The sequence below is a fragment of the Penaeus monodon genome, chromosome 9, assembly GCF_015228065.2.
Source record: "Penaeus monodon isolate SGIC_2016 chromosome 9, NSTDA_Pmon_1, whole genome shotgun sequence".
Taxonomy (NCBI): domain Eukaryota; kingdom Metazoa; phylum Arthropoda; class Malacostraca; order Decapoda; family Penaeidae; genus Penaeus; species Penaeus monodon.
Window position 1 is genome coordinate 7913581 of NC_051394.1, and position 12603 is coordinate 7926183.

A 12603-nucleotide genomic window follows, 5' to 3' on the forward strand; every position below is an offset into this window, starting at 1 on the left:
CGGGGAGGGAGAGGGAAAAAGGAAAGGTAGATGGAGTGGGAGAGAGAGAGAGAGAGAGAGAGAGAGAGAGAGAGAGAGAGCGAGAGAGAGCGAGAGAGAGAGAGAGAGACAAAGAGAGAGAGACAGAAAAACAAACAGACAGACAGACACACAGAGAAAGAGATAGATAGATAGAAAGTAGACGAGAGAGAAAAGGAGAGAGAAAAAGAAACATACAGAATACAAGAACTTCTTCTTTTAACGGTAGGTTCATGTTTGAGCCGCCGTGGTCGCAGCATGATATAAATTGTAGTTTTATGTTGTGATGCTCTTGGAGTGAGTACGTGGTAGGGAGAGAATAGAAAGAAAGGGATAGTTGACGAAAGGAGTGTATAAGGTAAAATAAAATCTTTACACAGGAAAGAGGGGGTGAGTTTGCCGTGTTAGAATCTGTGGTGAAAAGGAGACGATTGATCTAAAAAAGATATATGCTCGGCGCGTTGTTTCCCTTGGGCAAGGAACTTCACCTCGATTGCCTGCCTAGCCACTGGGGGCCCAAAAGCCAGCTCAAGTCAAACCCGGGGTTTTAAAATAGAGATGGGATCGATAAAAACCCCGGGCGGAAGGAAATGGCAAACCACCGTTTAAAATTTGCAAAAAAAAAAAATCATGTAAGCTCATGACCTCAACCCCGCGGGGGCCCCGAAGGGTTTAGAGCGTCGGACCAAACTGTCACAGGAAATCTGAATTCGAGGTTCGAGTCACCGACCGCCCCCGTTTTTTTGGGCAAGGAACTTCCATCAATTGCCTCCCTAGCCCTGGGTGGCCAAGCCAGCCAATAAGTGTGGTCCCAGCCCGGATAGATAAAGAGAAGATTCCCTAAAAGGTACCCGGCACTCCCCGTGGAAAGGGAATGGGGCCCCTACACGTACTACTCCAAGAGGCATCACAACATGAAAATACAATTAAGTATCAGCGGCCCACGGCGGCTAAAAAAATGAACCTACCGTTAAAAGAAGAAGAAGAAGAGATAGATGTATGATAAAAGTGCGTGTAATATATAACGTTATCTCTCTCTCTGTCTATCTATCTGTCTGTTTGTCTGTCTGTCTGTTTCTCTCATCCCTCTCTCCCTCTCGCTCTAATTCACTCTCTCTCTGATGATCTTCTCTCTCTCTCTCTCTCTCTCTCTCTCTCTCTCTCTCTCTTCTCTCTTTTCCTCTTCTCTTCCTCTTCTCTCTTTCTCTCTATCCCCTCTTTTGGCCAAGCCCACATCCTTTGGGTTTATTTCACTTACGTCATTTTTGATTGATTTAAAACTTTGATTTGCTGCTGTTAGCTTGACTGATTTTGTTTATTTGTTTATTTGTTTCGGGAGTTATTGAGTTTTTGTTGTTTTTGTTGTTGTTGTTGTTTTTATATGTGTATTTTGTGTATTGTAAATTGTTTATTGTTATTTATGTATTTGTTTGTTTGTTTGTGTATTTATTCATATATTTACCTATTTATCTATTCATCTATCTATTTACTTATTTATTTATTTGATGTTTATTTGATTACCCAATCAATTGTTTATTCATCTACTATTTTCTAACGCAACAGTTGCAATTTCACCCGACGAAAACCACTGAAATCAAAATACTGCATAAACTCCAGTGGCAAATTTTGAAATGGGTGGATTAAATATCATTTAGATGTCATTGTTTTCCTGTAGTTCATAATTTTTGCAATTTCTATTGATGTTCGCTTTTTCAGATTATCTACCGAGGGAAAAATATCGACAGATGAATCTGCATGAATATATTTCATGTGATATAACTTTGGGTAGATTTTTCATTATTAATTAATCGTAGGTATGGTTAGCAGTTATGTGTCATTTAAATCAGTTCATGAGGGGAACTTATCACGTGACTGATTGCTTGACTAACATGCTTTAAACACATAAGTATGGCATCTCAAGGCAAAACCCCCTTTTTTTGGTTCGTCCTTAATTCTGGGACTGAGAAAAGGGTTGGTAATTTGCAGAATACAGCATAAAGATGCCGCGGTGGCCGAGTGGTTAGAGCGTCGGACTCAAGACTGTCACGACGGCAATCTAGTTGAGGGTTCGAGCACCGACCCGGGGCGTTTTCCTGGGGCGAGGAACTTTACCTCGATGCCCACCTAGCCCCTGGGTGGGCAAGCCAGCCCCAAGTCGGTGCCGGTCCCCGACCGGGTAAAAAGAGATGGTTTACTCGATAGAAACACCGGGCGGAAGGCAAAGGCAAACCCCCGCTCTAAATTTCCAAAAAAATAGGAAAACCATGATCGCCCAACGCCTTTTGGGGCAGGGCACTTTAAAAAAAAAAACAAAAAAAAAAAAGTATATACACAACAGACAACTTAGAGACAACACATTTGTAAAGTGATATATACACACATGGGGCCCCGGTGGGCCCAATGGTTAGAGCGTCGGGCTCAAGACTGTCAGACGGCAAATTTAGTTCGAGGGTTTTGAGTCACCGACCCCCCCGCCCTTTTTCCCTTAGGCAAGGAAAAATTCACCCCGATTTCCTACTAGCCATGGGTGGCCCAAACCGCCCAAGCAGTGCCCGGGAAAAAGAGATGGTGCCGATAAAAAAACCCGGGGGGAAGGCAAAAGGGGAAACCACCGCTCTAAATTGTAAAAAAAAAATCGTGGAAGCCCATGATCGTCAAGGGTGCGGTGGCCGAATGGTTAGAGCGTCGGATCAAGACTTTTTCACGAGGCAATCTGAAATTTGAGGGTTCGAGCACCGACCGCTGCTGTTCCCTTGGGCAAGGAATTTTACCCGATTTCTACCTAGCACTGGGTGGCCAAGCCAGCCAAGTCAGTGCGGTCCCAAGCCCCGGGTAAAATAGAGAGAATGATTACCTAGAAAAGGGAAAACCGGGACTCCCGTGGAAAGGAAAATGGGGACCCTACCACGTACTCACTCCAAGAGCACACAACATGAAAAACTACAATTAAGTATCAGCTTTTACCACGGGGGTCAGACAGAACCCCACCGTTAAAAGAAAAGAAGATTACACTTTTAAAAACAAACACAGTCACAGACACAAATACACACGCACGCACACAAAAAAACATACACACAAATGCACACATATACATACAGACACACACCACAAAACACAAAACCACCACACACACAACCCCCCAAAACCACACACACACACACACAACACACACACACACACACACACACACACACACACAGACACACACACACACGCAACACACCCCACACACACACACACACACACACACACACACACACACACAAAACACACACACACACACACCCCACACACACACACACACACACACACACACACACACAGTCACCACACACACACACACACACACACACACACACACACACACGAACGCACACACACGAACACACACACCACCCCACACACACGAACGCACACACACACATACACACACGAATGCACACACACACACACACACACACACACACACACACACACACGCACACGCACACGAACGCACGCACACACACACACACACATACAAGCACATACACACAAATAAACATATATACACACAAACACACACACATACAAATTAACACACATATTTACACACAGACAAACACACACACACATATAAACAAACAGACACGCATATATACACACACAAATAAACACAAATGCACACACACAAAAACCCAAAAAACACCCCACGAAAGCACTTCACACACAAACCCCCTCGGCCCCCCCCCCCCCCCCCCCCCCCCCCCCCCCCCGCCGAACCCCCGTTTGCACAAAACACACAAAAAAAAAAAACCAAACCCCAAAACAAAAACCAACACAAAAACACCACCACACAAACACACACACACACACAAACACACACAAAACCCACAACCCAACAACACACAACACACCACACAACCACAAAAAACCACACAACACAAAAACCACAAAAACAAAAAAACAAAAACCACACCCCCAAACCCCCCACACGCACACAAACCCCAAACACCAAAACCACACACAAAATTAAGCAACCCAAAAAAAAAAACCCCAAAGGCCCTTAACACAAGGTAAACAAAAAACAAAAAAACAAAAAACCCAACAAAACACCCAACCCCAAAAAAAAAAACCCAAAAACAACAGGAGGGGGGGTCCACCCTAAACCAAATAAACTCACCAAAAAACAAAAACTGCCAAACCCACCCCCCCCCCACCTCACCCCCAAAAATTTTTGGTTTCAAAGTAGACACACCAACACGAAAAAAACCCAAAAAAACCAAAAACAACCCAACACCAAACAACCCCAAACCCCACAACAACGACCAACAACCAACCCCCACCAACACAAACACCCAAACCCCAACAGCCAACACCCAACACCCAAACACCCCCAACACGGACGCCCCGAGGGGAAACAAAGAGGGCCGGGAAACGACGGAAACCGGGAAAAAACGCCAACAAACACGCCGGGGGAACGGGGGGAAAAACCCCCCAGGAACACCAAAAAAAAACGAGGCCGAGGGGGCCCCCCCAAACCAAAACGAGGCCGAGGACCGACCCCAGGAGAGGAGGGGGGCAAGCCCGGGGCACCCCCGGGGGAACGAGCCGCGGGGCCCAGGGGAAGGAAGGGGGGACGACGACGCCGGGACGAGCCAAAGGGACGAGCGGGGGACGAGCCCGGGGACGACCCCGGGGGGACGAGCCCGGGGACAGGGGGCCGGGAGACGAGCCGAGGACAAAGCCCGGGGGACGACGAGGGGGACCGGGACGAGCCGGGAGGACGAGCCGGGGGGACGTCAAACGGACCAGGGGCGACGCCGAGGACGACGCCCGAGGCCCGGGGACGGGACGCCCCGAGGAGACGACCCCGGGGGGGACGCCCGACGGGGGACGACGACGCCGGGACGACGACGCCGGGACGACGACGCCGGGGACGACGACGCCGGGGACGACGACGCCGGGGACGACGACGCCGGGGACGACGACGCCGGGGACGACGACGGGGACACGACGCCGGGGGACGACGACCCCGGGGACGACGCCCGCCGGGGGGGACGACGAGCCGGGGGAACGACGACCCCGAGGACGACGGGAGGAGGGACGCCGGGGGGCCGAGGGACCAACACGAAGGGAGGAGGAGACCCCAGGACGACCCCCGGGGACGACGACGGGGGGGGGGACGCCGAGGCGAGGACGACGGGGCGGGGAAACACGACCCCGGGAGGAGGACGACCCCGGGGAGGACGACCCGAGGGGACCGAGGGACGCCGGGACGAACGGGGGACGACGCCGGGGACGACGACGGGGACGACGCCGAGGACGACGACGCCGGGGGACGAGGGACGCGGGGACGAGCGGGGCCGAGCCGGGGGGACGACGCCCGGGGACGACCGCCAAGGGGGGCCGAGGACGACGCCGGGGGACGACTTGATTCTTTGTTTATATTTTTTATTTTTGTTTATAGGATGAGGAGGATGACGCCGGGGACGACGCCGGGGACGACGCGGGAGGGGACGCCGGGGGACGACCCCGGGGACAAAGGGGGCCCCGGGGGACGAGCCCGACGCCGGGGGGGGACGACGACGACCGACGGACGCAGGGGACGACGCCCGACGGGGAACGACGACGCCCGGGGGACGCACGAGGGACGGGGACACGACGCCGGGGGGACGACGGACGCCCGGGGAAAAGGGGGACGACGGGGACGAGGGGCGGGGGAACGGAGGCCGGGGGGGACGACCCCCGGGGGGGGCCGAGCCGGGGACGACCCCGGGGACGAAGGGACGAGGGCCGGGGACCCCGAGGACGAGGGACGAAAGGGGGAGAGGAGGAGACGGGGGACGCGGGGGGACGACGCCGGGGACGACCCCGGGGGGACGACGCCGGGAAAGGGAACCCCGGGGGAACAAACGACCCCGGGGAAACGACGACGACGACGACGACGCCGGGGACGACGCCGGGGCCCCGACCCCGGGGGCCGACGACGAGGGCCCGACGCCCGGGGGCCGGACGCCGGGGACGAGGGGACGCCCGGGGACAAAGGGGGGACGCCGGGGACGACCCAAACGAGGGGGACAAACGACCCCGGGGGACGAGGGACGCGAGGACGACGCCGGGGACGACGACGACGACGACGACCCCGGGGGCGACGACGACGACGAGACGACGCCGGGGACGACGACGACGACGACGACGCCGGGGACGACGACGACGACGCCGGGGCCCGGACGCCCGACGACGGAGGGGACCCCGGGGACCCCCCGAAGCCGACCCCGGGGGGACGACGACGACGAGCCGACCCCGGGGAGACGCACGACGCCGCACCCCGGGGACGCCAAACGACGCCCGGAGGGACGGGGGACGCCGAGGGACGACCCCGGGGGGGACGACGCCGCCCGACACGACGCCGGGGACGACGAGGGCCGAGGACGACCCCGGGGGGGACGAAACGACGAGGGACAAAGGGGGGACGAGGGACGACGGGGGACGACAACGGGGGGGGACGCCGACGGAGCCGGGACGACGACGGGGGACGGGGACGCCGGGGCCGACGACAAAACGCCGACGCCCGCCGGGGGACGGAGGGACGACCGAGCCGCGACGCGGGGACGACGCCGACGACGACGACGCCGGGGACGACGCCCGCCAAACGGGGGGACGACGCCGACGAGGGAGGGACGCCGGGGACCACGACGCCGACGCCCGGGGACGGGCCGACGACGACGCCCCGGGGGGCCGACGAGACGCCGGGGACGACGCCGACGACGACGCCCGGGGGAGGCGACGGACGACGAGGGGACGAGGGACGACGACCCCCGGCCCCCGGGGAAGCGAGGACAAGCCGGGGACGACGACCCGGGCCGACGCGGGGAGGGAAAAGCCAAAGGACGAGGGCCGAGGAGGACGACGCCGGGGACGACGCCGAGGGAAAGGGACGCCGACGCCGACGGACAAACGACGACGAGAGGGAGGGCCCGACGACGACGACCCCAAGACGCCGACGCCCGACGACGCCAAACGCCGACGCGACGCCGACCCCACGAGAGGGACGCCGAGGAAAGAGGGACGCCGGGGGACGGACCGCCGACGGGACGACGACGCCCGAGGACAAACGACGACGACGAGGGAGCGACGACGACGCCGAGGACGGGGGGACGACGACGACAAAGACGACGACGGGGAGGACGCCGAGGACGCCGACGACCCCGGGGGACGACGAGGGACGAGAGGGCCCCGAGGACGAGACGACGACGACGACGAGGACGACGACGACGAGGACGACGCCGAGGACGACGCCGAGGACGACCCGACGCGAGGGGACGACGACGACGACAAAAGGGGAGGGCGAGGAGGACAAACAAAACGACCCCAAACGACGACAAACGAGGGGCCGAGGAGGGCCCAAAAGACGACGAGGGACGCGAGCGGGGGACGACGACGCCCGAGGGAACGACAAACGACGCCCGACGACGCGGGGATTTAGGCCCAAAACGACGAGGGACGATTTGGGACGAGGACGACGACGACGAGGACAAATGACAAACGACGACGACGACGACGACGGGGGAGGGACGACGAGGGGAAACGACGACGACGACGAGAGGACCCCGAGGACGACGGGGGAGACCGGACCCCGGGGAGGACGACGGGGAAAGAGCGAGCCGAGGAGGGACCCCGAGGACAAAGAGGGACGACGAGGGACGACGACGCGCCCGACGACGACGACGAGACGACGACGACGACGACGACGACGACGACGACGACCCCGGGGGAGGGACGACGAAAAGACGACGACGACGACGACGAGACGCCGACGACGACCCCGGGCCCGGACGACGCCGGACGGAGGGACGCGACGACCCCCCGAGGGCGACGACGACGGACGCCGAGGAGGACGACGAGGGACGCCGACGACGCCCGACGAGGGCGAGGGACGACGCCCGACGACAAAGACGGGGGAGGGACGACAAACGACGACGCGACGGAAGACGCCCGAGGACGACGACGACGACGACGACGCCGGGACGACGACGCCGAGGACGAGACGCCGAGGACGACGACGACGACGACGCCACGGGCCCGACCCCGACGGACGACGACGCCGACGCCGACAAAGAGACGACGAGGGAACAAAGACGACGACGAGGGACGACGGGGGCGACGACGACGACGACGACGACGGGGGCGACGAGGACAGGGACGACGACGAGACGAGGGACGAGGGACGACGACGAGACGCCAGGGACGACGACACGACGACGACGACGAGACAAAAGAGGAGGGCGACGACGACGAGAGGGACGACGACAAACGACGACGACGACGCCGAGGACGCGACGACGGGGGACGACGCCCGACGACGGGGGACGACGCCCCGAGACGACGATGACGACGACGACGAGGACGACCCCGGGGGACGACGACGAGGCGACCCCGGGAGGACAAGGACGACGCCGGGGAAAGACGCGGGGACGACCCCGGGAGGACGACGACGCCGAGGACGGGGGACGATGCCGAGGACGAGGGCCGAGGACGACGCCGACGACGACGCCGAGGACGACGCCGAGGCGACGACGAGGACGACGCCGAGGACGAGGACGACGCCGAGGACGGACGCCGAGGAGGGACGCCAAAGGACGAGCCGGGGACGACGACGCCGGGGGACGGGACAAACCCCGAGGACGGACCCCCGGGGGGCCCCGACGACGACGACGACGCCGGGCCGCCAAAGGGGGGACGACGACGACAAACGGGGGACGACACGACGAGGGACGATGACGAGGGACGACGGACGGACGCGGGGGACGACGACGAGGGAAAACCCAAGGGAAACCCCCGGGGAACGACGCCGAGGCCCGAGGGCCGAGGACCCCCGAGGAGGGAGGACGACCCCGAGGACGACGCCGAGGACGACGCGAGGACGCCGGAGGACGAGGGACGCGAGGACGAGGACGACCCCGGGGGACGACCCCGGGGGAGGGATGCCGAGGACGACCCCGGGGACGAGCCCTTTTTTAAACCCGGGAAAGGGGGGCACAAGCCACAGTGCCGGCCCAAAAACCCGGGTAAAGGGGGAGGGCTGGTCTTCCTCGGGGGGGGGAAAGGAAGGGGGGCCCGAGAGTGGGAAATGTGATGAATAGGGATTTTGGGGGAATATGACCCCGGGAAAGAGGGGCCCCAGAGTGAGTGAAGTGAGGGGAATATGAGTGGGGAATAGACCCCGAGGAAAAAAGGGGCCGAGAGTAAAGTAAAGGGAGTGAATATGAGGGAATATGACGCCGGGGAAAAGGGGGGCCGGGGAGTGAGTAAATTTTGGTGAGTGAATATGAGTGGAAATGAGCCGGGGAAAAGGGGGGCCAAAGAGTGGGAATGGGGTGAATATGAGGGGAATATAAAGCCGGGGAAAAGGGGGCCCCGAAAAGGGGGTGAAATGTAAAGTGAATTGAGTGTGAATATGCCCCCGGGGAAAGGGGGGTCGAGAGTGATGAAGGGGGGGAGGAATATGAGCTTGAATATGACGCTGAGGAAGAGGGGCCGAGAGTGGGGGGAATTGGGAATATGAGGGTGAATATGAGGGCCGAGGAAGGGGGGCCGGGAGATGAGGAAGTGAGGAAAAGGGTGTGAAATAAACCCCGGGGAAAAGAGGGGCGAGAGTGGGGGAAATGGAGGGGAATAGGAGTGTGAAAGGGACGCGAGGAAGGGGGGCCCAAAGAGTGAGTGAAGTGAGGAAATATGAGGGGGAATAGGGACCCCGAGGAAGGGGAGCCGAGAGGAGTGAAGTGAGTGAATTTTTGAGTGTGAATATGAGCGAGGAAGGGGGGCCCAAAAGGGGGAATTGAAGTGAGTAAAATATGAGGGGGAAATTTATGACCCCGAGGAAGGGGGGGTTCGAGAGTGAGTGAATGTGAGTAAATAGAGTGTGAATATGCGCCGGGGAAAAGGGGGGCCAGAGTGAGTGAATGTGAGTGAATTTTGGAATTTGTGAATATGCCCGCCGGGGAAAGGGGGGCCCGAGAGGGAGTGAATGTGAGGGAAATGAGTTTGAATAAAACGCCGGGGAAGAGGGGCCCGAGAGTGAGTAAATTTGTGAGTGAAAATGGGGTGAATATACCCGGGGAAGAGGGGCCGAGAGTGAGGAATGTAAAGGTAAATAGGAGTGTGAATATGACCCCCGGGGAAAGGGGGGTTTTTCGAGATGAGGAATGTGAGTGAATTTTGATTTGTGAGGGATGCGTGAATGTGTGTGCGAGTGTGGACGACGCCGAGGCGAGGGTTGTGAGTGGGAGTGAGTGAATATATATATATATATATATATATATATATATATATATATATATATATATATTTTAAATATATATATATATATATTCTTCTTTCTTTTAACGGTAGGTTCATGTCTGAGCCGCCGTGGTCACAGCATGATACTTAATTGTAGTTTTCATGTTGTGATGCTCTTGGAGTGAGTACGTGGCAGGGTCCCCAGTTCCTTTCCACGGAGAGTGCCGGTGGTACCTTTTTTTTTAAGTGATCATTCTCTCTCTCTCTCTCTCTCTCTCTCTCTCTCTCTCTATATATATATATATATATATATATATATATATATATATATATATATATATATATATATATATAGATAGATATTCAAAGATAACCGGCAATGAACAATGATGAACATGTTACAATCAATGGAATGATTGTGGAAAATGTGAAAGAGTTCACTTACCTTGGAGCTGTTTTAACTAATACATATGATGATTCACCGGAGATAAAAAGAAGAATTGCCATTGCCAAAAACGCCACAATAGCTCTCAATAACATCTGGAAAGACCGAAACATTACCTTACGGACAAAACTGAGGTTATTGAACTCATTAGTTTTCCCAATTGCATCATATGGTTCTGAGTGTTGGGTGCTGAAGTAGATAGACAAGAAAAAGATCAATAGTTTTGAAATGTGGTGTTACAGACGAGTACTGCGTATTAGCTGGACAGAGAAGAAGACGAATGATGAAGTGCTGAGAAAAATAAATTGTAAAGACCGTCTGTTGGACATCTTGAACAGGAGGAAATTAAAGTTTATTGGTCATGTGATGAGAAGTAAAAGTATTGAGAAAGACTTGCTGACAGGGATGGTGAAAGGGAACAGAGGAAGAGGCAAGAGTCATAAGACTAAGCGACAACATCAAAGATATTTGCGGGCTGTCGATGGTACAAGTGGAAAGAAAAGCGTAAGATCGAGTTTAGTGGCGAAGGATGGTGGAGAGGTCCACGGCTGCTCAAACATGAGCATACCGTTATTGATGATGATATATAAGATAGCTGCCAGAACCATGATCATTGCGACCGCATATAAGAATGGGATAAAGCTAAGAAGTAGAAGATATATATATATATATATATATATATATATATATATATATATATATATTTTATATATATATATATATATATATATATATATATATATATATATATATATATATATATATATATATATATATATCATATATATATATTATATATATATATATATATATATATATATATATATATATATATATATATATATATATATATATATATATATATATATATAACATCGAGTACAAAGTCCCACTGATCGCTAATATTGTTAGCGATCAGTAATTACGCGAAAGTGCCAATTGACGTCATAATGCACGCTAACAGAGTTAATGCGAAGGGCAGGGACGGTCAAAATAGCAACATAGCCGTTTGTGCATGCAGGAAGTTCGTACATTGCGTTGCAGATTTCGTTCCGCGCGTCCTTGAAATGTCTTGTTCACACACACACACACCATTATTCTTATGCTTCATTTCGCACGACGCAGAGCGAGAGAGAGAGAGAGAGAGAGAGAGAGAGAGAGAGAGAGAGAGAGAGAGAGAGAGAGAGAGAGAGAGAGAGAGAGAGGAGAGAGAAGGAGAGAGAGAGGGGAGAGAAAGGGGGGAGAGAAAAAACTCACAGCAAATCCAAAACAACAGAGAACGTAAAGGCAATGGAGAGGAGGATGGAAATGTGGAAAAAAGGGGGAGATAACAGACCTACTGCGAGAGACACAAGCTCTGCAAAATAAAAGAAGAAAAACAGCAGCCAACCAAATTCAGAGAGACATTGCTAGAAGATTCTCTAGCATGATCAAGCAAGGAAAAATATCTCAGGCAACCCGCGCTCTCTTATCAGAGGATTCCCACGGGACCCTCCCCCTGGACGAGGCCACGTGTCAGGCGCTGAGTGACAAGCACCCGCCAGCTAAAGAAGCCGACGCCGAAGCAACATACCAGGGAGAGTATATCCCACCTCCACCTGTAATATTCGACAGAATAACAGGAGAGAGAATTTGGAAGCATGCCCTCCACACACACGGTGCCGCCGGACCATCAGGCATGGATGCCAAGTCGTGGAAAAACATATTAAGCCACGTTAAGTTTGGCAGTGTCGCAGGTGATCTGTGTAACACCATAGCAGCCTTGGCCAGAAAAATGGCAACTGAGAACTGCCCAGACCTTGCTGCCCTCACTGCCTGTCGCCTTATCGCGCTCGACAAGAAACCAGGTTGCCGTCCCATCGGCATAGGCGAGGTCC

The 12603-nt window shown here is 55.1% G+C and overlaps 1 protein-coding gene across 1 annotated transcript in view; it reads right to left on the minus strand.

The window, feature by feature from the left end:
* Nucleotides 1–11760, minus strand: part of LOC119576599 (proline-rich protein 36-like) — a 19325-nt gene extending 7565 nt beyond the window's left edge. The window contains exons 1-3 of the mRNA XM_037924264.1: nt 11653–11760; nt 7832–9091; nt 4540–5436 (exon numbers count right to left, since the gene is read on the minus strand). Coding sequence (XP_037780192.1) covers nt 4540–5436; nt 7832–9091; nt 11653–11760 — 2265 coding nt within the window. The remainder of the gene's footprint in view (nt 1–4539; nt 5437–7831; nt 9092–11652) is intronic.
* Nucleotides 11761–12603: the final 843 nt, after the last annotated feature.